Source organism: Oreochromis niloticus, linkage group LG11, assembly GCF_001858045.2.
Source record: "Oreochromis niloticus isolate F11D_XX linkage group LG11, O_niloticus_UMD_NMBU, whole genome shotgun sequence".
In the NCBI taxonomy this organism is placed as follows: Eukaryota; Metazoa; Chordata; class Actinopteri; order Cichliformes; family Cichlidae; genus Oreochromis; species Oreochromis niloticus.
This window is the reverse complement of record NC_031976.2, coordinates 23,557,567-23,584,540: the sequence shown is the minus strand read 5'-3', so window position 1 is coordinate 23,584,540 and position 26,974 is coordinate 23,557,567. Positions and strand designations below refer to the sequence as shown.

At 38.1% G+C, this 26,974-nt stretch overlaps 2 protein-coding genes across 5 annotated transcripts in view; both read right to left on the bottom strand.

Moving 5' to 3' along the window:
* Positions 1-6,588: 6,588 nt before the first annotated feature.
* The window catches only part of LOC109204210 (basement membrane-specific heparan sulfate proteoglycan core protein), a 33,793-nt gene continuing 13,407 nt past the window's right edge, over positions 6,589-26,974 (bottom strand). For 2 of the 4 annotated variants that reach the window (XR_003222282.1, XR_003222281.1), the window contains 5 exons: positions 24,228-24,365; positions 23,357-23,572; positions 23,152-23,251; positions 15,212-15,216; positions 7,755-7,869 (listed from right to left, as the gene is read on the bottom strand). Coding sequence is in view for 1 of the 4 variants with exons in the window: in XM_019364746.2 (XP_019220291.1) it covers positions 7,736-7,869; positions 7,991-8,059; positions 8,143-8,385; positions 9,120-9,257; positions 9,347-9,505; positions 9,799-9,826 (771 nt within the window). In the remaining 3 variants the exon portion in view is untranslated. Of the gene's footprint in view, positions 7,870-7,990; positions 8,060-8,142; positions 8,773-9,119; positions 9,258-9,346; positions 9,506-9,798; positions 9,840-10,096; positions 12,065-15,211; positions 15,217-23,151; positions 23,252-23,356; positions 23,573-24,227; positions 24,366-26,974 lie in introns of those variants that run through there. The other 2 variants (XM_019364746.2, XR_002063777.2) reach the window with 2 other exon arrangements.
* Positions 15,466-19,308, bottom strand: LOC109204205 (hemicentin-1). Its single transcript, XM_019364736.2, has 7 exons — positions 19,082-19,308; positions 18,586-18,626; positions 18,133-18,291; positions 17,907-18,044; positions 16,594-16,836; positions 16,423-16,509; positions 15,466-16,310 (listed from the first exon to the last, which is right to left on the bottom strand). The coding sequence occupies exons 2-7, from the start codon at positions 18,611-18,613 to the stop codon at positions 16,144-16,146; spliced, it is 822 nt and encodes a 273-aa protein (XP_019220281.1). The 5' UTR covers positions 18,614-18,626; positions 19,082-19,308; the 3' UTR covers positions 15,466-16,143.

Here is a 26,974-nt window from a genome sequence, read left to right as displayed (position 1 = left end):
TCATTGAAGTGTCTGAAAAATAAATTAAAAATTAGGAATACAGCTAAAGTAAATTTTAAAGAAAATTATGTTTATTGAGTTAATAATGTAACTACAATAGAATTATTAATTAATAGTTATGTCTTATGTAATATGTAATAGTTAGTTCTGGATGTAATTCTACAGCCCTGCGTATGTGTGCAGCCCCTCCAATGCTTCCTCTTCTCCTGATGGACTCCAGCAATGACAGGGTGGCCACACTTAAGACTGTGGTGGTCCTGCCCAACCCATAACTCCAATCATGTACAGGAAGTTTCTCATGATGTCACAGTTTGTAATCAGAGAGGACAGGTTTAGCAGGGAGGCTCTCTATAGGAAAGAGTTTGTTAAAACATCACAGCAGTGATGTTTTTATTAATCTGATTATCAGTGTAATGTGGAAGGATCCAGAAAACAAAAACATAATTGTCCTAATATGTTAAACCCCTCACTGATCCTTTAAATGTGAACATTTATTTGTAAATAAATGCTGTTTACCTGAGAACAGAGAAAGTGAATGGTTATAAAGTGTCCCATCTGCCGAACATGTGAACCGTCCAGCATCTGTTTCTTTCACACTGGAGATTTCCAGATTCGTCTGTCTCACGACTGACCTCCGCACAAGTTCAGCACTGCCTAACACAGAAAATAAAAATATGTTCTAATATAATGTAATCATCATATACTGATGTTAACTATTAAGTATTCTGAGATACTCAAGTACCTTTGCGAGTGAAGCCTCTCTGATCAACACTATGAAGAAGGTCATTTCCATGATACCACGTCAGAGAGCGTGTGTAGCTGCTGACCCCACAGTTCAATGTGACCTTCCCCCCGACTTTTGCAAAGAACTCGTCACCTGCAGCAGAGAGTGCACCCAGCACTGAAAAGAAGATGATCACAGTAAATAAATATGCATCTTGTGTTAATGTTTATTTAAAGGAGGATATGTGAAACGTCTCTACATGAAGACAAAGCCAGTCAAATTCTCTTTATGTCGTCGTAAACTTGTACAGTGGAATTAAAGAACCTGAGATGATTAAAACACCAGTACAACAATATTTATAGATGATTTTTCAATTAGATTAAACATGTCACACACAGTATTTTAAAGGATTATTCACAATATTCACTTCACAAGTATATTCACTCACCAAACACAAACAACACAATCACCTTCATTCTGAAAGTCGACCTGAGGGTTTAAAATAAAACACAAATGAACATTACTGTTAACATTAAATCATAACAAGAAAACTGATTAAACGTGAACACTTTCATTTTATCCACAGCCACAGAGAGATTCTTCTTCACATGAACACTTTACAGAGAAACCACCAAGCCCTCGCTCTGTTTCCGTCCTCTCTCTGTGTCGTATGTTAAAAATGATAAGATCAGGTGTTACACTTGACAAAGTCAAACATTTCCTGTGGCTCTTTAATTTAATCTAACTGACAGCTCATGTGAAGGTGTTTCCTGTAAATCTGCTGTAACTTTATCTGACTCCTCATCAGAAATGAGAAGTCTTTAAGAGGAAAAATAAAAATTTGTTTCCACTGAAGTGATTTAAATAAATTCTCCTAAAAAACAGCTTAACTGAGATCACTATGCGTGCAATTAAACTGCATCAAAATGAATATTAAACAAGAATTTGCTGCCTTCACATGAGGTGCTTTGATGACGCCAAAAATAAAAACATCAAAGCTCAGTTTCAAACTCATCATTTAAAAAAATTAAATCTCAGTGACTGAGCCACAGAATTAAACTCACAGCTTAAAGAATCTTTAAGCCTATTAAATTAATGTGATCGTACACATCAAAGGCTTTGAAACAAGATTCAACTGATTTTTCTTCAGTTTTGTTTAAAAGCTTTGAACTTCTACTCCGTACAAACAACAATTTCTGAAACACTTAAAACATTTAATCTGTATTTGCACTTAAACTGGTGCCTCTGCAGTAACTTTGAACTCCATTACGGAGCAAACAGAAAGTTTCTGGGATGGTCGCGTTAAATTATATGAATTTATTTTGAAGTATAAAACCAATTTTAAAATGAAGTTTTAGATCTTACCTTAATTTTGAGCAGATTCTGTGTCTTTTAGTTCAGTTATTGAAGGCAAAAATCTTTCTTCATCCTCTCCGTGCTTCACTTCACTGAAAACAAGAGCTCAAGGATGCAAAAGTGTAGAAGGCGGAAGACATCTGAAGAGAGAGCTGCACTCTGGAAAGTTGTAGGCCACTGCAAACCCCAGATCTTTGTAGGTTTGCTACTCATGTCTGCGCTTTCCTGCAATCTAGGCCTGGCATTTTCTACTCAGTGTAGTTCTTACAAAGAGCTGAAGAAAGTTCTGCACAGTGGCTTAAAAGAAAAAGCTCAGCTGCACACGCTCAGTCAGATTACTCTCATGGATCCACATTGATTTCTGTAACAGAGAAGTGAAAATAACTTGGAACTAAACAGAGAAGTCATAATAGGAAGAATAGAAAGAACACAGAGTTTTAAAAAAGACCAATATTTATTCATCACAGCAGAAGTAACAAAGTATTTGTTTTCAAAATAAAAGAAACTGAAGGTAAACGAGCTGAATTGCTGTTTTTTTTTTTCTTTTTTGACAGACATTAGTTTTAATTCTTTTTCATTAAATGACATTTTCTGGTCCTTTTTCTTTTATTCAGACATGACACAAACATTTTTCTTCCAGGTATGTTGGTGATAGATGGATATAAATCCTGCAGCCTTCACTTCTCTCACAGATTAACATGTCAGACTGTGCACATCAGCGGCCATGAAATGAGTTTTGTCAGAGCAGATGTGGAGTACGGTGCCCCCTGAAGAAGCTCAAAAGTTATCTCATTTTATTTTAATGCAATTCTTTCCTGACATTTGCCCTGAACTAATAAATAACTTAAACACTGGCCGTTTGGACGTTTGTAAGGAAGTCATCTATTTTGTTTTCTGCTGGAAGAACTTTTGCTATTATTTGACTAAAGTTGCTTCCAAAAATTTGATTAAAACTGTGAAATATCCCTTAAACCAGGGGTGATTTGTCAATAACAAATATGAACATTGGAAAATAGCCGATCCCTTCTTTTTCTGTCAGCTGCTCCCTTCAGGGGTCTTTACAGCAAATCATCTCCATCCTCCAAGGATGTTTTTAACAGAAGAAATGTTTAAGACTTCATGCCTTTGTAATCACTATACTGATTTGGTCTCTCCTTTGACGTCTTTCAGCACAGATTTGATCAAATAGCTCCACCCAGTTTCCACATTCCTCTTTTTGACCAGGGAACAAGTGCTTGTTATTTTTCATTATGTAAGAACTGATTTTAATATAAATCCTGTACTTTTAAATGTGGTCTGTTTCCCATAAAAGCAGACATTGTGTCTGATATTTGCGATAACGTTGCTGTCACTAGCTCCATTGCAGTTTCAAGGAGTTAAGAACTCACATAAAATAGAACATAGAGGGCAGTAGTGAGCCACCTAAAATAATCCAAATGTACAAGTTATTAAAGCTCGCATGACATTTGTCTCCACATCAGAATACATTTTTAAAGTTAGACTCCAGGAAATAAAAAAAATGTGATTTTGACTAAATGCTGCTATTGTAAACTTGATTTGTTACTGCATCAATTCAGATTCTGTGTTAATACAAATGTAGTTTCATCTTTAAATGGTTTAAGACATTTAAATATTTGAGTCATATCTTTCAAGTAGGGGCCAGGTCTGCTATCGGTAGGCCTGAATGATTGTTTGCCAAAAACTAATTGCTTGTATTATATCTGCTTTAAATAACTTGTTGGCCTATAATATGTGAAACATATGTCAACTCTGTCCCTGATTAATTATATCAAGTCATCTTGAGCCACAAACAACATTCCTATCACAAGGTAGAAGCTGCAATCAGTTTCTTTTGCAGTGGCTTATAGATAAGGTAAAAAATCTTGTTGAGATTAAAAATATCTTTTAAAAAAGTAATCTGGCCAAGTGGACTGCAGGAATTGCAACAAATATAACAATAGTTCTGTAAACATATTTAAGTTGCCAAAAAGGACATAGATACAATAACATGGAGCCATAAAAATACTTGAAAAACAGGTAATTATTCAATTTTACATATAATGTTTGTAAATCCTGTTCACTAAAGTTTGGGGCGATCGTGGTTCAGGGGGTTGGGAAGCTCATCTTGTAACCGGAAGGTTGCCCGTTCGATCCCCAGCTCTGGCTGTCTTGGTCGTTGTATCCTTGGGCAAGACACTTCACCTACCGCCTACTGGTGGCCAGAGGGGCTGATGGTGCGATATGGCTGCCTTGCTTCTGTCAGTCTGCCCCAGGACAGCTGTGGCTACAACTGTAGCTTTCCTCCACCAGTGTGTGAATGTGAGAGTGAATGGATAGTGGAAATGTAAAGCGCTTTGAGGGTCTCGTAAAGCGCTATGTAAATGTAATCTATTATTATTGTAAAGTGTATTTACCAATATAAGTAAAGACATTACACATAAGAAACACGTGAAAACATGAAAACAAATCAGTTTTGGACAGAGGATCACTTTTTGGCACAACACCTAACACCCAGGAGGCGACAGCCTTAGCGGTCTCCTTTCAATGTGGAGGAGCAGTGGTTCTACTCTGAACCATAATCACTGAACTCCTCATCCTATCGCTAAGGGAGAGCCCAGCCACCTTTCAGAGAAAGCTTATTTCCTGTCGTTAACACAGGGCTTGATTCACAGATTTTTGGCATTTCTCAACAATGCACCATCTGGTGCAGAGTGTTGCCAACATTTAGGACAAAGTAAGTTACTGGCATTGGGCATCATTTTTTAATTTTGACAATTAAATTAAATGACAAGTAAATCTGGGACTGACTAGTGACAGTGACGATGATTAGTCCCACACATCACGAGTTCCAAGTAATAAACAAATAAAACAACTGAATTTCACTCACCTGAGCTGAAGCACAGACCTCAGGGCTGGTTATTAGTTATCAGAATATTAGTCGCACAATCCATTAAAACTTCCCCAAAAGGCACCAGCTGACCACTTAGATCGACGAGTGAGGCTTATTTATCTTTCATCTAATTTTTCATCTAATATTAAGCCCTACCCTCTGTGAGAAAACCCTTATCTGATTGGTTGTCCCTCACAAATACAAGATAAGGAAGGCAGGAGGGTGGGGCTTATGTCCTCAAAGCTAAAGCTATATACCTGAAAATTTTACAACATTAACATTATCAACGTCCTTTGACATCATATAGAAGAAGAAGTAGAAAAAAATATCAGAAACAAAAATTTTAAAAGCACACAGCCTGACAGAAAAACATTTATTTATCACAGCAGAAGTAACAAAGCTTTTCTTTTTGAAATAAAAAACAAGACAAAACAAGAATCATCAAATTATCACAATGTCAAGCTGTAATTGTCCAATAAAAGAAGAGGAAGCAGTGACAAATGATGACAGCGGAAATCAACAGTCAGGGTGAAGAAAGAGTGAAGAGACTTAGGGAAGTTGCTCTAATGTTTGGGACTTGGCATTATCCTAAAAATATTTACTCAAGCATCCAAATCAGTAAATCAGGTGTTCTGGTCACTTCCATTTCTGAAACTTCCTCACTAATATTTCCACGGTCAGCTCTTAGTGGCATTATACCAAAGTGGTATAACAGCAGCACACCCATGATGATGTAGGACTAGGGATGGGTACCGGTATCCGGTGCCATGATGGCACCGGTTCTGACATAAACGGTAGTAACCAGACCGAAAAGCAGCGCACATTTTGGTGCTTTATTTCGGTGCTTTTTTCCCTGAGATACTTTGGATTCTAGCCAATCATTTTACCTTTGCAAGCGTAGTAGGCGGGCCCAGGTACGTACGTTCTTTTAGAGCAGAGCTACAGATTAAAAATGCCCAAGGCGAAGCGGTCAAAAGTCTGGCTGTACTTCACAGCAAAAGATGCAAACTCAGCAGCCTGCAACAAGTGCTTTAAGCTGATACTGTGATACTGTGCAAAGGAGGTAACACCTCGAATCTGATGAAACACCTGGCGACGCATAGTGTTTTTTTAAAAGCCGAGAAATGCACCGTATTTGATAGCTTGCTGCGAGACCTCACACCGAGCACATCTACTGCGGGTGTGGTGCCTGTTATCGGACCCGGAGTTACCAGCATCCCCCAAGAACCCGAAGAGGAGAGTCCTGGCCCCTAGCCCTGTCAGTGTAGCAGAAATGATGACGGATGATGATGGCAGCAGCAGCCGTTCATCTCTTCGTGAGTAGCTTAATGTTGTTCGTGTATAATTTACGTTGAGTAGGCTAACCACGTTATTACATTAATGCATGTAAGGTGAACTAGCAAACAGCGTGGTAGTTACATGCGGCTGTCAGACACTCCCTTCACCCTGGCCAAAAAGGTTAAATTGACCAAAGAAAAAGTGGAAAAGAGCTAAACATGAGAGGTTTTTGGACAAAGTTTGTGTTTTTTCCATTGTTTAAGCACTGCTTCCAGCCAAGAGTGATGCCATATATGCCCTATAGCTGCAGAAAAGGCTAAGATTGTTATCTTTTTACAAAAAACAGCTAAACATGAGAGGTTTTTGGACAAAGTTTGTGTTCTCCATTCTTTAAGCACCGGCACCGTTTCAAAAGTACCGGTTTGGTACTGGTATCGGATAAAACCTAAATGATACCCATCCCTATGTAGGACACATAAAATCACAGAGGAGAGTTAATTGCTACAGACCTTCAGATCAGCATAAAGCGCACTACAACTGGACTCTAGAGCAGTGGAGACATGTTCTCTGGAGTGATGAATCAAGATTCTCCATCTGGACAATGTAATGGACGGTTGCCAGGGGAACGATTCTTGTCAGATCGTATTTGGCCAAGTGTAGAGTTAAGTGGAGGGGATATTATTGTTGTCCAGTAAAAGGAAGTCTTAATGCTTCAGCATACCAAGACATTTTGGACAATTTCATTCTTCCAACATTGTGGGAACAGTTTGGGGATGGTCTCTTCCCGTTCCTGTTGGAACAACGTGACTGGCCTGCACAGAGTCCCGACCTCCACCCGACAGAACAACTTTGGGATGAATTAGAGCAGAGACTCCGAGCCAGGCCTTCTAGTCCAACAACAGTGTCTGACCTCACAAATGTGCTTCTAGACACGTGTCCAGAAGCACCAACAACTCCTATAAACACTCCTAAACATTTGGAAAGCCTTCCTGTAAGAGTTTCAGCTGCCACAGTTGGTCCTACATCATATTAATCCCTATGGATTAAGAATGGGATTTCACTCAAGTTTATATGCATGTCAAGGTAGACGAGTGAATACTTTTGGCAATAAAGTGTAATCTGTGTGTAAAGCCAGAACAGATGTCTGAGAGATCTTAGTTGGTTCTCAGTTTCACCCAGGAAGGCCCAGAAAACAAACCGACACCTCATCTGTAAATCTGCACCAATTTACTGAAGAGTGTAATACACAATCTGAGACACTCATTTAGACTTTTGCCAGTTGTGAAGCGTGCAAGGACTTTTATAAGAACTTGGTGGAGTGAAATCATGACTCTGATCAGTTACACATTCGGCAAAAAACTTTAAGTAGAAGTTCACCATAATCTGTAAACACAGTGGTGCAGGGGGTGTTTAACCCATTTTCTTTTGGTTTCTTTTATCATAAGCTATCACACCTACACATAAATATTTGATGAACGCCTTTCCTCTCATACTGTATTTCTTCTCATACACTTACACAAGACAGTGACACAAACTATGAGGAGCATCCCAAACTGGCAGCACACCCCAATCGCAAACCACATCGAACAGGAGAGTCCCAGTGGGCAATCGTTGGCAGTACCTGAATGCAACACACACCATTGGAGAAAGTGAGAATGACAAGAATGAGTTACACATTCAGCAAAGGATCACTTTGATCAAATTTGCAGACATTTTGCAAAAGCTGGAGACACATGTTGTACCCTGAACACTCGTTACAAATGATGTGATGTTCTTCAGGGTGGTTGGTGGAGTTGTTGTAGTTGGAGGCTCTGAAGAACAAAAACACACATCTTTATGTTTCTTTGACCACATATGTGGACATGGGTCTTCATTCCTAGTAACTGTATATTACCTTGTACTGTGATGGCCAGAGGCTCACTAAATGTATTCCTGCCACAGGTGATGATACACTCCCAGGCCCCGTTATGTGAGGTTTTTACAGGTTTGAGTTGAACTGTTGATGTATTTGTGAGTGAATATGTATTTGGACTTCTCCACTTCACTTCACAACCATGGTGCTGACCTTTCACCTCACACCTGAGCGTTGCCTCATTGTTTAGCTCGAAAACAGCAGAGGGTTTGATGGAGGCCAAAACTGAGAGGGAAACAGACAGATAACCACAGATAAAGTGAGAATCACAAAGAGAACAAAAAGAAATAAAATACAAAAGAATACAGCTAAAGTAGTTTTTTAAAGAAAATTATGTTTATATAGTTAATATTATAACTATAATAGAATTATTAATTAATAGTTATGTCTTATGTAACATTTAATAGTTATGAATGTAATTCTAGAGCCCAGCATATGTTCGTAGCCCCTCCGATGCTTCCCCTTCTCCTGATGGACTCCAGCAATGGCAGGGTGGCCACACTTAAGACTGTGGTGGTCCTGCCCACCCCGTAGCTCCGCTCCTGTTCAGGAAGTTTCTGACATTGCCACAGTTTGGAATCAGAGAGGACAAAGTTTTAGCAGGAAGGCTGCCTGTAGGACAGAGTTTGTTAAAGATGTTGAAGGTTGACTGGGAGAAGACTAAGCTTGATTATGGGAAATGTACTCTCCAAACTTCAAAACATATACAAGACATGCTGTGCAAGAAATACATTTTATATATTTGTTGTATATCCCTTTACCTGTTATAGTAACAGAACCATCAGCCACATACAATAATTTCCCCTCATTTTTCAGCAGTGATGTTCTTATTAATCTGATTATCAATGTAATGTGTAGGGATCATTAAAAACAAAACCATATTTGTCCTAATATGTTAAACGCTTCAATGTTCGGTTATATTTGAACAGTTATTTGTAAATGTGTATTTTTCAGGGTACCTGAGAGCACAACAAGTGAATGGTTATGACGTGTCCCATCTGCCAAACATGTGAACCGTCCAGCATCTGTTTCTTTCACACTGGAGATTTCCAGATTCGTCTGTCTCAGGACTGACCTCTGCACAAGTTCAACATAGCCTAACACAGAAAATAAAAATATGTTCTATTAAAAATGTAATCATCATATACTGATGTTAACTGTTAACTGTTCTGAGATACTCGAGTACCTTTGCGAGGGAAGCCGCTCTGATCAACACTATGAAGAAGGTCATTTATATGACGCCACGTCAGAGAGCGTCTGTAGCTGCTGACTCCACAGTTCAATGTGACTTTCTGCCCGACTTTTGCAAAGAAATCTTCACCTGCTGCAGAGAGCGCACCCAGCACTGAAAAGAAGACAGTCACAGTAAATAAATACTTGTCTTTTAGTAACGCTTATTTAAAGCAGGATATAAGAAACGTCTCTACATGGAGCCAAACAAGTCATATTTTCTTAATTTTGTCGTAAACTTGTAGAGTGACATTAAACAACCTGGGATCACTAAAACACAAATACAACCATATTGCTACATGATTTTTCAAGTAGATTAAACATGAGGTCACACACCATCTACAACATGTGTGTGCAGTGTTTTAAAGGATTATTTACAATATTCACTTCACAAGTATATTCACTCACCAAACACAAACAACACAATCACCTTCATTCTGAAAGTCGACCTGAGGGTTTAAAATAAAACACAAATGAACATTACTGTTAACACGAAATCATAACAAGAAAACTAATTAAAAGTGAACACTTTCAATTTATACACAGCCACAGAGAGATTCTTCTTCACGTGAACACTTTACAGAGAAACCACCAAGCCCTCGCTCTGTTTCCGTCCTCTCTCTGTGTCGAATGTTAAAAATAAGAAATCCTTTGAAGTTATTCTGAAACATAAAACCCAATTTTAAAATGTAAGTTGAGCTCTTACCTCAATTTTGAACAGATTCTGTGTCTTTTAGTTCATTTAGTGACGGCAAAAATCTTTCTTCATCCCCTCTGTGCTTCACTTCACTGAAAACAAGAGCTCAAGGATGCAAAAAGTGTAGAAGGCGGAAAACATCTGAAGAGAGAGCTGCAAAGTTGTTAGCCACTGCAAACCCCAGATCTTTGTGGGTTTGCCACTCATGTCTGCATTTTCGTGCAATCTAGGCGTGGCATTTTTTACCCAGTGCAGTTCTTACAAAAAGCTGAAGAAAGTTCTGCACAGTGACTTAAAAAAGGCTCAACTGCACACGTTCAGTCAGATTACTCTCATGGATCAAGTGTCACAATGATTTCTGCAACAGAGAAGTGAAAAGAACTTGGAAATAAACAAGGAAGCCACAATAGAAAGAAAAGAAAGAACACAGAGTTTGAAAAAAGACCAATATTTATTCATCACAGCAGAAATAACAAAGTATTTGTTTTCAAAATAAAATAAACTGAAGGTAAACGAGATGATTTGATGTTTTTTCTGTTTTTTCCCCCGACAGTCATTAGTTGCAATTTTTTTTAATTTAATGACATTTTCTCTTATTATGGATGCTAAATTCTTTCTTTGTCTTATTTCCTCACACTAACAGGCAGAGGAGGAGGTGGCGTCAGACTGAAGTGATGACACCAAACTCCAATCGTCCAGTAAAGGCAGAGAGGACCCAAAGCAGCCGTGTGTCTTGTTGGTTTTCTGAAATAATTTGTGAGTTAAACTTGAACAGATGTCTGATCGATCTCAGGTGGTTCTCAGTTTTACTCAGCAAGGCCCAGGAAACAAACCGAACCTGCTCTCTGAACAGACCTGTGGTTTGTAATCATGCCCTGAACTAATAAATAACTCAAACAATGACCCGACAGCAGCAAGCACATATATAATAAGCAATTAGTAAGTTTGTAAGCAAGTCATCTATTTTGTTCTTTGTAGGAGAAAATGCTTTTATTTTTCTTTTGCTATTGTTTGACTAAAGTTCTATCCAAAATTTGATTAAAACTATGAAATATCCCTTAAACCAGGGGTGATTTGCTAATAACAAATATGAAAATAGCCGATCCCTTCTTTTCTGTCAGCTGATTCTTTCAGGGTCTTTACAGCAGATCATCTCCATCCTCCAAGGATTGTTTTAACAGAAGAAATGTTCACATGCTCGTGTCTTTCTAACCACTGTATTGATATTGTCTCTTCTTTGACCTCCAAAGAAGATTTGCAGATTTGATCAAATAGCTCCACCAAGTTTCCAAATTCCTCTTTTCACCAGTGAACAAGTGCTTGCCATTTTGCATTATGTAAGAAGTGATTTTAATGTAAATCCTTTACTTTTAAAGCCTTAGCGGTCTCCTTTCGATGTGAAGGAGTAGCGGCTCTACTCTGAACCCATCCATAATCACTGAACTCCTCACCCTGTTGCTAAGAGAGGGCCCATCCACCTTTCATAGAAAGCTCATTTCCTGCAGTTAACAAAAAGATCAGGCCTTCATTCACAAATTTTTGGCATTTCTCAACAATGCGTCATTTGGTTGCAGACTGTTGCCAACATTTTTGGACAATTAATAATACATTTTAACAATTAAATTAAATGACAAGTAAATCTGGGGACTCATTAGTGACAACATCGATGATTAGTTGCACACATCCCGAGTTCCAAGTAATAAACAAATTTCACTCACCTGAACTGAAGCACAGACCTATTATTTCTCAGAATATTAGTTACACAATCCATTAAAACTTCCACAAAAGTCAACAGCTGATCACTTTAATTGACAAGTGAACATTATTTATCTTATTTTCATCTGGAACTAAGCCCTACCCTCCGTGAGAAAATCCTTTTCTACAGTGGCCCTGAGAGGCCAATTGGACTGCAACTTAAGAAAACACCAGCAATACGAAAAACACTGCAAAAACACACAAAACACAACAGAAATAGGAAAAATGAAAATGGAAATAGGAAAAAGGAAAACAGAAATCAGAAAAAACGAAAACAGAAATAGGAAAAACACATTTCCAAAAGCACAAGGGAAGTGTCTCTGGGGAGAAAATAACCCTACGGCCAGTTGCAGGAACCAAAATATGCTAAGAAGTGCGCTGGGAGACACTTAAAAGAAGTGGAGGTCTATTGGTTTTGTGAGGAAAGAAAAGATGAGAGGTAAGTGTGTTAGCCTAACTATTAGCCTAAAAATCTGTCATCAGTATTATATGAACCATGAGACTAAAACACACTTACATAGAATATTTTGGTTCCTGCAACTGGTCCGTAGGGTTATTGTCTCCCCAGAAACACGTCCCTTGTGCTTGGGAAATCAGTTTTTTCATATTTCTGTTTTCATTTTTTCTATTTTGGTTTTCTTTTTTCCTATTTCCATCCATCCATCCATCCATCCACCTTCTTGTCAGCTGCTCCTTTCAGGGTCTTTACAGCAGATCATCTCCATCCTCCAAGGATGTTTTTAACAGAAGAAATGTTTAAGACTTCATGCCTTTGTAATCACTATACTGATTTGGTCTCTCCTTTGACGTCTTTGAGCACAGATTTGATCAAATAGCTCCACCCAGTTTCCACATTCCTCTTTTTGACCAGGGAACAAGTGCTTGTTATTTTTCATTATGTAAGAACTGATTTTAATATAAATCCTGTACTTTTAAACGTGGTCTGTTTCCCATAAAAGCAGACATTGTGTCTGATATTTGCGATAACATTGCTGTCACTAGCTCCATTGCAGTTTCAAGGAGTTAAGAACTCACATAAAATAGAACATAGAGGGCAGTAGTGAGCCACCTAAAATAATCCAAATGTACAAGTTATTAAAGCTCGCATGACACTTGTCTCCACATCAGAATACATTTTTTTTTAAAGTTAGACTCCAGGAAATAAAAAAAATATATGATTTTGACTAAATGCTGCTATTGTAAACTTGATTTGTTACTGCATCAATTCAGATTCTGTGTTAAAACAAATGTAGTTTCATCTTTAAATGGTTTAAGACATTTAAATGTTTGAATCATATCTTTCAAGTAGGGGCCAGGTCTGCTATCGGTAGGCCTGAGTGATTGTTTGCCAAAAAGTAATTGCTTGTATTATATCTGCTTTAAATAACTTGTTGGCCTATAATATGTGAAACATATGTCAACTCTGTCCCTGATTAATTATATCAAGTCATCTTGAGCCACAAACAACATTCCTATCACAAGGTAGAAGCTGCAATCAGTTTTTTTTGCAGTGGCTTATATATAAGGTAAAAAATCTTGTTGAGATTAAAAATATCTTAAAAAAAAAAGTAATCTGGCCAAGTGGACTGCAGGAATTGCAACAAATATAACAATAGTTCTGTAAACATATTTTAAGTGGCCAAAAAGGACGTAGGTACAATAACATGGAGCCATAAAAATACTTGAAAAACAGGTAATTATTCAATTTTACATATAATGTTTGTAAATCCTGTTCACTAAAGTTTGGGTCGATCATGGTTCAGAGTGTTGGGAAGCTCATCTTGTAACCGGAAGGTTGCCCGTTCGATCCCCAGCTCTGGCTGTCTTGGTCGTTGTATCCTTGGGCAAGACACTTCACCTACCGCCTACTGGTGTTGGCCAGAGGGGCCGATGGTGCGATATGGCTGCCTTGCTTCTGTCAGTCTGCCCCAGGACAGCTGTGGCTACAACTGTAGCTTTCCTCCACCAGTGTGTGAATGTGAGAGTGAATGGATAGTGGAAATGTAAAGCGCTTTGAGGGTCTCGAAAAGCGCTATATAAATGTAATCTATTATTATTGTAAAGTGTATTTACCAATATAGGTAAAGACATTACACATAAGAAACACATGAAAACAAATCAGTTTTGGACAGAGGATCACTTTTTGGCACAACACCGAACACCCAGGAGGCGACAGCCTTAGTGGTCTCCTTTCGATGTGGAGGAGCAGTGGTTCTACTCTGAACCATAATCACTGAACTCCTCATCCTATCGCTAAGGGAGAGCCCATCCACCTTTCAGAGAAAGCTTATTTCCTGTCGTTAACACGGGGCTTGATTCACAGATTTTTGGCATTTCTCGACAATGCACTATATAGTGGTAGAGTGTTGCCAACATGTAGGACAAAGTAAGTTACTGGCATTGGGCATCATTTTTTAATTTTAACAATTAGATTAAACGACAAGTAAATTTGGGACTGACTAGTGACGATGATTAGTCCCACACATCACGAGTTCCAAGTAATAAACAAATAAAACAACTGAATTTCACTCACCTGAGCTGAAGCACAGACCTCAGGGCTGGTTATTAGTTATCAGAATATTAGTCACACAATCTACTAAAACTTCCCCAAAAGGCACCAGCTGACCACTTAGATTGACAAGTGAGGCTTATTTATCTGATTTTCATCTAATATTCAGCCCTACCCTCTGTGAGAAAACCCTTATCTGATTGGCTGCCGCTGACAAATAAAAGATAAGAAAGGCAGGAAGGTTGGGCTTATGTCCTCAAAGCTAAAGCTATATACCTGAAAAATTAACAACATTAACATTATCAACATCCTTTGACATCATATAGAACAAGAAGTAGAAAAAAATATGTCAGAAACAAAAACTGAAAGAGCACACAGCCTGACAGAAAAACATTTATTTATCACAGCAGAAGTAACAAAGCCTTTCTTTTTGAAATAAAAAACAAGACAAAACAAGAATCATCAAATTATCACAATGTCAAGCTGTAATTGTCCAATAAAAGAAGAGGAAGCAGTGACAAATGATGGCAGCAGAAATCAACAGTCAGGGTGAAGAAAGAGTGAAGAGACTTGTGGAAGTTCCTCTAATGTTTGGGACTTAGCATTATACTAAAAATTTTCACTCAAGCATCCAAATCATTAATTCAGGTGTTCTGGTCACTTCCATTTCTGAAATTTCCTCGCTAAATTTTCCACGGTCAGCTCTTAGTGGCATTATACCAAAGTGGTATAACAGCAGCACACCCATGATGATGTAGGACACATAAAATCACAGAGCAGTCGCTGCACACCTCCAACCTTCATGTGACCTTCAGATCAGCATAAAGCGCACTACGACTGGACTCTAGAGCAGTGGAGACATGTTCTCTGGAGTGACGAATCAAGAGTCTCCATCTGGACAATGCAATGGACGGTTGCCAGGGGAACGCTACTTGTCTGATTGCGTTGTGCTAAGTGTAAAGGTTGGTGGATGGGGGATTATTGTGCGAGGTTGTTGTTCAGGAGTTGGGTTCAGCCGGTTAGTTCCAGTAAAAGGAAGTCTTAATGCTTCAGCATACTAAGACATTTTGGACAATTTTAATTCTTCCAACTTTGTGGGAACAGTTTGGGGATGGTCTCTTCCCGTTCCTGTTGGAACAACGTGACTGGCCTGCACAGAGTCCCAACCTCCACCCGACAGAACAACTTTGGGATGAATTAGACCGGAGACTGTGAGCCAGGCCTTCTAGTCTGACATCAGTGTCTGACCTGACAAATGTGCTTCTAGACAGGTGTACAGAAGCACCAACAACTCCTATAAACACTCCTAAACCTTTGGAAAGCCTTCCTATGAGAGTTTCAGCTGCCACAGTTGGTCCTACATCATATTAAACACTATGGATTAAGAATGGGATGCCACTCAAGTTCATATGCATGTCAAGCTAGACGAGTGAATACTTTTGGCAATAAAGTGTAATTTGTGTGTAAAGCCTGAACAGATGTCCGAGAGATCTTAGTTGGTTCTTAGTTTCACCCAGGAAGGCCCAGGAAACAAACGGACACCTCATCTGTAAATCTGCACCAATTTACTGAAGAGTGTAATACACAATCTGAGACACTCATTTAGACTTTTGCCAGTTGTGAAGCGTGCAAGGACTTTTGTAAAAGCTTGGTGGAGTGAAATCATGACTCTGATCAGTTACACATTCAGTGAAGATGACTGAACAGAAGACCAACATAATCTGTAAACACAGTGGTGCAGGAGGTCTTTAACCCATTTTCTTTTGGTTTCTTTTAACATCAGCTATCAACTCTATACATAAATATTGGATGAACGCCTTTCCTCAAATACTGCCCTTCTTTTTATACACTTACACAAGACAGTGACAAAAACTATGAGGAGCATCCCACACTGGCAGCACACCCCAATCACAAACCACATCCAACAGGAGAGTCCCAGTGGGCAATAGTTGGCAGTACCTGAATGCAACACACACCATTGGAGAAAGTGAGAAAGACAAGAATGAGTTACACATTCAGCAAAGGATCACTTTGAGCTAATTTGCAGACATTTTGCAAAAGCTGGAGACACATGTTGTACATGTTGTACCCTGAACACTCGTTACAAATAATGTGATGTTCTTCAGGGTGGTTGGTGGAGTTGTTGTAGTTGGAGGCTCTGAAGAACAAAAACACACATCTTTATGTTTCTATTGACCACATATGTGGACATGGGTCTTCATTCCTAGTAACTGTATATTACCTTGTACTGTGATGGCCAGAGGCTCACTAAATGTATTCCTGCCACAGGTGATGATACACTCCCAGGCCCCGTTATGTGAGGTTTTTACAGGTTTGAGTTGAACTGTTGATGTATTTGTGAGTGAATATGTATTTGGACTTCTCCACTTCACTTCACAACCACGGTGCTGACCTTTCAACTCACACCTGAGCGTTGCCTCATTGTTTAGCTCGAGAACAGCAGAGGGTTGGACGGAGACCAAAACTGAGAGGGAAACAGACAGATAACCACAGATACAGTGAGAATCACAAAGGGAAATGGAGACCAACAAGGTGCTTTATCCAAACTCATTACACACTTGACAAAGCTTTATAACATGAGAGGAAAAGCAATCACAGCATATTACACTAAGTATTAAAGGAAAAGTGGTAACGTCTTTCACATATTAGAACATTTTTGGTGAAATGAAATAACACAAATAAACATTTAACTGTAGAGGGATCGTAATAAGTAGTGACCCAGCTGGTGACAGAAAAGATCAGGCCTGGACTGCTTTGTTTGGTTTGGTTTTTTGGTCACTGTTATAATTTGCTTACACGGGCATGACTGCCATATAGAAACACAAAGTAAGCTTTTTTTATTCAAGTATCTGACAAAAAGAAATAAAAAACTTAGGAATACAGCTAAAGTAGTTTTTTAAAAGAAAATTATGTTTATATAGTTAATAGTATAATTATAATAGAATTATTAATTCATAGTTATGTCTTATGTAATATTTAATAGTTATGAATGTAATTCTAGAGCCCAGCATATGTTCGTAGCCCCTCCGATGCTTCCCCTTCTCCTGATGGACTCCAGCAATGGCAGGGTGGCCACAGTTAAGACTGTGGTGGTCCTGCCCACCCTGTAGCTCCGCTCCTGTTCAGGAAGTTTCTGACATTGCCCCAGTTTGGAATCAGAGAGGACAAAGTTTTAGCAGGAAGGCTGCCTGTAGGACAGAGTTTGTTAAAGATGTTGAAGGTTGACTGGGAGAAGACTAAGCTTGATTATGGGAAATGTAGTCTACAAACTTCAAAGCATATACAAGACATGTTGTGCAAGAAATACATTTTATATATTTGTTTTATATCCTTTTACCTGTTATAGTAACAGAACCATCAGCCACATAAAATAATTTCCCTTCATTTTTCAGCAGTGATGTTTTTATTAATCTGATTATCAATGTAATGTGCAGGGATCATTAAAACAAAACCATATTTGTCCTAATATGTTAAACGCTTCAATGTTCGGTTATATTTGAACAGTTATTTGTAAATGTGTATTTTTCAGGGTACCTGAGAGCACAACAAGTGAATGGTTATGACGTGTCCCATCTGCGAAACATGTGAACCGTCCAGCATCTGTTTCTTTCACACTGAAGATTTCCAGATTGTTCTGTCTCACGACTGACCTCCGTACAAGTTCAACATAGCCTAACACAGAAAATAAAAATATGTTCTATTATAATGTAATCATCATATACTGATGTTAACTGTTAAGTGTTCTGAGATACTCGAGTACCTTTGCGAGGGAAGCCGCTCTGATCAACACTATGAAGAAAGTCATTTATATGACGCCACTGCAGAGAGGGTCTGTAGCTGCTGACTCCACAGTTCAATGTGACTTTCTGCCCGACTTTTGCAAAAAAATCTTCACCTGCAGCAGAGAGTGCACCCAGCACTGAAAAGAAGACAATCACAGTAAATAAATACTTGTGTTTTAGTAACGCTTATTTAAAGCAGGATATAAAAAAACGTCTCTACATGGAGCTAAACAAGTCATATTTTCTTCATTTTGTCGTAAACTTGTAGAGTGACATTAAACAACCTGCGATCACTAAAACACCAATACAACCATATTGCTACATGATTTTTCAAGTACATTAAACATGAGGTCACACACCATCTACAACATGTGTGTGCAGTATTTTAAAGGATTATTCACAATATTTTCTTCACAAGTATATTCACTCACCAAACACAAACAACACAATCACCTTCATTCTGAAAGTCGACCTGAGGGTTTAAAATAAAACACAAATGAACATTACTGTTAACACGAAATCATAACAAGAAAACTAATTAAAAGTGAACACTTTCATTTTATACACAGCCACAGAGAGATTCTTCTTCACATGAACACTTTACAGAGAAACCACCAAGCCCTCGCTCTGTTTCCGTCCTCTCTCTGTGTCGTATGTTAAAAATAATAAAACTCTGTGTTAGACTTAAAAACTGCCTCCAAAAAGGTGCTTTGATTGAAGTTTCAAACGTAAATCTGTGAGTCCAAATTGACAAATTAAATCAGTTTTAACTTCGACTCCATACATACAACAATTTCTGAAACATTTTCTTCTGTATTTGCTCTTAAACTGGTGCCTTTGCACTAACTTTGAACTCCATTACGGAGCAAACAGAAAGTTTCTAAGGTGGTCGTGTTAAATCCTTTGAAATGTAGGTTGAGCTCTTACCTTAATTTTAAACAGATTCTGTGTGTTTTCGTTCAGTTATTGAAGGTAAAACATTTTTTCTTCCTCTCTGTGCTTCACTTCACTGAAAATAAGATCTCAAAGATGCAAAAAGTGCAGAAGGTGGAAAACATCTGAAGAGAGAGCTGCACTCTGCAAAGCTGTAGGCCACTGCAAACCCCAGATCTTTGTGGGTTTGCTACACATGTCTGTAAGTCATAACAGGAAAAATAGAAAGAATGGTAAATGGTAAATGGACTGGTTCTTATATAGCGCTTTTCTACTCTGTCTGAGCACTCAAAGCGCTTTATACGACTAAGAACACAAGAGTTTGAAAAAAGACTAATATTTATTCATCACAGCAGAAGTAAGAAAGTATTTGTTTTCAATATAAAAGAAAATGAAGGTAAATGAGCTGATTTAAAGAGTTAAACTCAGTTTTATTCTTTTGTGTTGTGTTTGTGTTCAAATATTGTGTTCAGCATTTCATCACTGATCTTCCCCTCTTGTCTTACCAGGTTAAGGAGAGTGGAGCGACTGTGACATCGAGTGTTGGAGTTGTTTGTCTGTCACAGGAACACGAGCACGGAGCAGGACTTGGGAACCACGTTATTGAAACTGTTGCACATTGCTCACTAACTGCCACTATAAATAAACACACTATCTCAGACTGGAAGGTCCTGCATTTGGGTCCCGTTCTTGCCATGCACCCTGACAAACTCAGTTACAGATGTCATAATAAAAGTTAAAGCAGGACTCATTAGTAGAAACTCATCCATTTTCTTATTCAAACATGAAACAAACCTTTTTCTTTCAGCTATGTTGGTGATAGACGGATATAAATCCTTCAAACTTTCACTTCTTTGACAGATTTACACATCAGCAGCTATGATATTGATCTCTGTTCAGAGCAGATGTGGAGTATTGTGGCCCCTGATGAAGCACCTCAAAAGTTATCTCATTTTATTTTAATGCATTTATCATCTGTCCTACATTATAAGTAAAGGAAGGAGGAAGCACATATAATAAACTTGTAGGTTTTATTATTAACTAATCTATTTTGTTTCTGTGGGAATAAATACATTGTTTTTAGGTTTTATACTATGCATTTAATAAATAAATTATGTAAATGTTTTTGGGTAAACACTAATATTGTAAAGCTGATTTCTCCACTACATCAATTAAGATTCTATATTTCTAATTTAATCTTTCATAAAAACTTAAATGGTTTAGGGCAAAGGGTTTCTATGCGATTTACTAGTAAAGTTGCCCAGTATGCTGCATTTTGGTCCTCATCCCTCTCTTGCACTGCATTTCTCTTGGATGGATGTCACCACGATGACTTAATGGTTGTGAAATCCATATTCTAAAGCCACATTAGCCTCCCCCAGGTGTTAACAAAGGCAAACATCATCATTTTTAGACCACATTCAGGGTGGTCAGTTGGTTCTCTGCTTTCTTGGTTAAAAAGCTGCATCCATAAAACTGTACAGTATGACGCACTTAAGACACATACTTACTGATATGTGTTTGAGCTCTATATGCTCAAAGTAATAAACTAATAAAACACTTGAATTTCACTCACCTGAACTGTAGCACAAACCTCTGGGATGGTTATTAGATATCAGAATATTAGTCACACAATCCATTAAAACTTCCCCAAAATGCACCAGCTGACCACTTTGATTGACAGGTGAGCCTTATTTGTCTAATACTATCTAATATTTAGTTAATATTTATCTAATAGATAGCTTTACCCACCTTGAGAAAACTTTCTTCTGATTGGCTGCCCCTCACAAATACAAGATTAGAATGGCAGGAATGTGCACTTATGTGCTCACATCTAAAAGCTATTTAGCTGACAGATTAAGATTAAGATTATCCACTTTTTTGACACCATATAGAGCAAAAACTAGAGAAAAATATTAGAAACAAAAACTAAAAGAGCACACAGCTTGACAGAAAGACATTTATTTATCACAACAGAAGTAACAAAGTTGTTTTTTTTTAAGTAAAATAAAACAAAACATGAATCTCCAAACCAAAGGAAAACAAGTTGTTTTGGTGCTTTGTTTTCTTTCTGTAAAACACATCAGTTGTTATTCTTTCTTTTTTTTCCTATCTCTTCACTCTAACAGGTCGAGGAGGAGGCTGAAGTGATGACAGCAAGCTGCAATCGTCCAAAGACAGAGGAGGGGACTGAAGGTGACTACTGATGGCAGTGGAAATCAACAGTCAGAGTTAGCACAAAGAGTGAAGCAACAACAAAGTTGCTCTAATGTTTGGGACTTGTTCCCTGAAGGAGTTTTTTGTGACATACACATTATGCTAAAAGCAATCCCTCACGCATTCAAATCATCAAATTCAGGTGTTCTAGTCACTTCTCTGGCCACAGGTGTATAAAATAAGCCACGTAGGCTTTCAGACCTCTTCTACAAACTTTTGTGAAACAACGAGTCGCTTTCAGGAGCTCATTGAATTCCAGTGTGGTGCCATGATAGGATGCCACCTTGCAACAAATCCAGTTGTGAAATGTTGTTGTTACTAAATATTCTACAATCAGCTGTTAGTGGTATTATAACAAAGTGGAAGCGATCGGGAACGACAGCAATGCAGCTATAAAGTGATAGGTCGTGTTAAATCACAGGGTAGGGAGATACATGATTTGTGGAGTGACAAATCATACTTCTCCATCTGTCAATCCAATGGATGAGTCTGGTTTAAAGGTTGCCAGGGGAACGATACTTGTCTGACTGCATTGGACTTACTGTAAAGTTTGGTGTAGAGGGGATTATTGTGTGGGATTGTTGTTCAGGAGTTGAGCTTGGTCGCTCCAGCAAGAGGAACTCTTACTGCTTCAGCATACCAAGACATTTTGGAGAACTTCATTCTGCCAACTTTGTGGGAACAGATTGAGGATGGCCTCTTCCTCTTCCTCTACAAGACAGCACAAAGCAAGGTCTATAAAGACATGGATGAGCGACTGTGGTGTGGAAGAACTTTTGAACAGAACACCTTTGGGATGAATTAGAGCGGAGACTGCAAACCAGGCCTTCTCATCGCAGTGTTTGATCTCACAACTGTGCTTCTGGAAGAACAGTCAAGAATTCCCAGCTAATTATGATTCAGGAACTGACCTCACAGCCCATTGTTCCTTCAGTGGGCTGGTTTCAGTCATTATGCAAATGTACTGTTTATAAGGTTTGGGGAAACCTGCAGTCAGATGAGACTGAAGAAGTCACTTGGATGAGTGACGAAACGTTTCTCCCACAAAACGCTACGTCCAGATGAACAGATTCAACTTTTGGAGATTTACTTTCCTGGATGATTGAGAATGCATCAAGAAATTCCCATAAACACACTCCAAAACTTTGTGGAAAGCCTTCCTAGAAGAATTGAAGCTGTTATAACTGAAAAAGTTGGGCCTACATTATATTAAATCCTATGGATTAACAATGGGATGTCACTCAAGTTCATGTGGGTTTGGAGGCAGACGAATAAATACTTTTGGCCATAAAGTGTAATTCGGGAGAAAAGCCTGAACAGATGTCTGAGAGATTTCAGGTGGTTCTCGGTTTTACTCAGCAAAGCCCAGGAAACAAAACAAATACTTCATCTGTACATCTACTGATTTACTGAAGAGTGTAATAGATAATCCGAGACACTCAATTAGACTTTTGCCAGTTGTGAAGTGTCCGGGACTTTGTAAGAGCTTGGTGTAGTGAAACTATGAATCTGATCAGTTACACATTCAGCGAAGAGGTTAGACCAACATAATCTGTAACCACAGCTATCAACACTATACATAAACATTTGATGGACGCCTTTCCTCACATACCATCCTTCTACTCATGCACTTACACAAGACAGTGACACAAACAATCAGGAGCATCCCAAACTGGCAGCAGACTCCGATTGCAATCCACATCCAACAGGAGAGTCCCAGTGGGCAATTGTTGGCAGTACCTGAATGCAACACAGATCATTGGACAAAGTGAGAAAGACAAGAATGAGTTACACATTCAGCAAAGCATCACTTTGATCAAATTTGTAGACATTTTCAAAAGCCGGACGCACATGTTATACATGTTGTACATGTTGTTCCCTGAACACTCGTTACAAATAATGTGATGTTCTTCAGGGTGGATGGTGGAGTTGTTGAAGTTGGAGGCTCTGAAGAACAAAAACACACATCTTTATGTTACTTTTGACCACATATGCACACATGGGCCTTCATTCCATGCACCCGTGTATTACCCTTTATAGTAATACTCTTACTCAGTTGTTTGCCATCACAGGTGATGATACACTCCCAGGTCCCATTATGTGAGCTTGTTACAGGTTTGAGTTGAACTGTTGATGGCCATTCAGGTGAATCAGCATTTGGACTCTTCCACTTCACTTCACAACCTTTTAGCAGATGTTTCACCTCACACTGGAGCGTTGCCTCATCACACAGCTTGAGAACAGCAGAGGGAGTCACAGAGACCGAAACTGAGAAGGACGGAGGTGAGGATACAGTGAGAATCAGAGAGAGAAAGGGGAGTCATTAGACACATGGCACAGCTTTATAACATGAGAGAAAGACTTAAGAAAAAACAAAACATATTACACTGCATATTAATAGACAAATAACCATTTCATACACTTGTCAGAATTTTATGGATATAAAACCACCAAACATTTAACTGTGGCAGGATCACAGGATGTAGTTGGTGAAAGATAGGATCAGGCTTGGACTATTTATTTATCAGAAACAGATTCTTATTTTTGCATTTCAAACAATTGAAGGCCAGACTGTAAGGTTTGTTGGTTACTCTCTCATCATTTACTTATACAGGCAAGACTGCCACATAGAAACACACCATAGGCTTTTCTCTAAGCAGCAGTTTACTGAAAACAAATACAACAGAAAATAAGGACACTTTTATGTTAAAGCTCATACATTATAGTAACAGAACTATTAGTCACATTTAAAAAATTCCCCTCATTTCACAGCAGTGGTGTTTTTATTAATATGATTATCAGTGTAATGTGGAAGGATCCTGAAAACAAAACCATAACAGTCCTAATATGTTAAACCCATCACTGTTCCATTAAATGTGAACATTTATTTGTAACTGTATATTTTCCAGGGTCTGCTGTTTACCTGAGACCACAAAAAGTGAATGTTCATGATATGTCCAATCTGCCGAACATGTGAACTCTCCAGCATCTGTTTCTTTCACACTGGAGATTTCCAGATTCGTCTGTCTCACAACTGACCTCTCCACAAGTTCAGCACTGCCTAACACAGAAAATAAAAATATGTTTTAATATAATGTAATCATCGCATATTGATGTTTACTGTTAAGTATTCTGAGATACTCAAGTACCTCTGCGCGTGAAGCCGCTCTGATCAGCAGTATGAAGAAGGTCATATCCATAATACCACGTCAGATAGTTTCTGTAGCTGTTGACCCCACAGTTCAATGTGACTTTCCCCCCAACATTTGCAAAGAAAACTTCCCCTGCTGCAGAGAGTGCACCCAGCACTGAAAAGAAGACAAATGAATTAAATAAATACTCATCTTGTATTAATGTGTCCTTAAAGGAGGATATAAGAAACATCTTTACATGGAGACAAAACCAGTCATATTCTCTTTATGTTGTCGTAAACTTGTAGTGACATTAAAGAACCTGAGATCACTAAAAACAATATTATACATGATTTTTTAATTACATTAAACATGAGGTCACACACCATCTACAACATGTGTGTGCAGTGTTTTAAAGGATTATTCACAATATTCACTTCACAAGTATATTCACTCACCAAACACAAACAACACAATCACCTTCATTCTGAAAGTCGACCTGAGGGTTTAAAATAAAACACAAATGAACATTACTGTTAACATTAAATCATAACAAGAAAACTAATTAAAAGTGAACACTTTCATTTTATACACAGCCACAGAGAGATTCTTCTTCACATGAACACTTTACAGAGAAACCACCAAGCCCTCGCTCTGTTTCCGTCCTCTCTCTGTGTCGAATGTTAAAAACAATAAAACCAGGTGAAAAAGAGTGTCACTGAGAAAGTGAAACATTTCTTGTGGCTCTTTAATTTAATCTAACCAACAGCTCACGTGAAGGTGTTTCCTGTAAAGCTGCTGTAACTTTACCTGACTGCTCATCAGAAATGAGACTTTTTTAAGAAGAAAAATAGAAATTTATTTCCTCTGGACCAACTTAAATAAATTCTCCTAAAAAAAAACAGCTCAACTGAGATCATTATACATCCAATTAAATAGCGTCAAAATGAATATTAACACTTATTAAGAATTTGCTGCCACCAAAATGGTGCTTTCATTGGAGTTTCAAACTTAAATCTGTGAGTCCCAATTGACAAATTAAATCAGTTTTAACTTTGACTCCGTACACACAACATTTTCTGAAACACTTTCATCTGTATTTGCTCTTAAACTGCAGTAAGTTTGAACTCCATTACGGAGCACACAGAAAGTTTCTAGGATGGTCATGTTAAATCCTTTGTATTTATTTTGAATATAAAACCAAATTTTAAAATGTAAGTTGAGCTCTTACCTTAATTTTGAACAGATTCTGTGTCTTTTAGTTCAGTTATTGAAGCTAAAATCTTTCTTCATCCTCTCCGTGCTTCACTTCACTGAAAACAAGAGCTCAAGGATGCAAAAGTGTAGAAGGCGGAAGACATCTGAAGAGAGAGCTGCACTCTGGAAAGTTGTAGGCCACTGCAAACCCCAGATCTTTGTGGGTTTGCTACACATGTCTGTAAGTCATAACAGGAAAAATAGAAAGAATGGTAAATGGTAAATGGACTGGTTCTTATATAGCGCTTTTCTGCTCTGTCTGAGCACTCAAAGCACTTTATACAAATAAGAACATAAGAGTTTGAAAAAAGACTAATATTTATTCATCACAGCAGAAGTAAGAAACTATTTGTTTTCAATATAAAAGAAAATGAAGGTAAATGAGCTGATTTAAAGAGTTAAACTCAGTTTTATTCTTTTGTGTTGTGTTTGTGTTCAAATATTGTGTTCAGCATTTCATCACTGATCTTCCCCTCTTGTCTTACCAGGTTAAGGAGAGTGGAGCGACTGTGACATCGAGTGTTGGAGTTATTTGTCTGTCACAGGAACACGAGCACGGAGCAGGACTTGGGAACCACGTTATTGAAACTGTTGCACATTGCTCACTAACTGCCACTATAAATAAACACACTGTCTCAGACTGGAAGGTCCTGCATTTGGGTCCCGTTCTTGCCATGCACCCTGACAAACTCAGTTACAGATGTCATAATAAAAGTTAAAGCAGGACTCATTAGTAGAAACTCATCCATTTTCTTATTCAAACATGAAACAAACCTTTTTCTTTCAGCTATGTTGGTGATAGATAGATATAAATCCTTCAAACTTTCACTTCTTTGACAGATTTACACATCAGCAGCTATGATATTGATCTCTGTTCAGAGCAGATGTGGAGTATTGTGGCCCCTGCTGAAGCACCTCAAAAGTTATCTCATTTTATTTTAATGCATTTATCATCTGTCCTACATTATAAGTAAAGGAAGGAGGAAGCACATATAATAAACTTGTAGGTTTTATTATTAACTAATCTATTTGTTTCTGTGGGAAAATGCCTTGTTTTTAAGTTTTGTACCATACATTTAATAAATATATTATGTAAAAGTTTTTGAGTAAAGACTAATATTGTAAACCTGATTTCACCTCAGCATCAATTAAGATTCTATATTTCTAATTTAATCTTTCATAAAAACGTAAATGGTTTATTAGTAAAAATCTCATGTGCTGCATTTTGGTCCTCATCCCTCTCTTGCACTGCATTTCTCTTGGATGGATGTCACAATGGTTG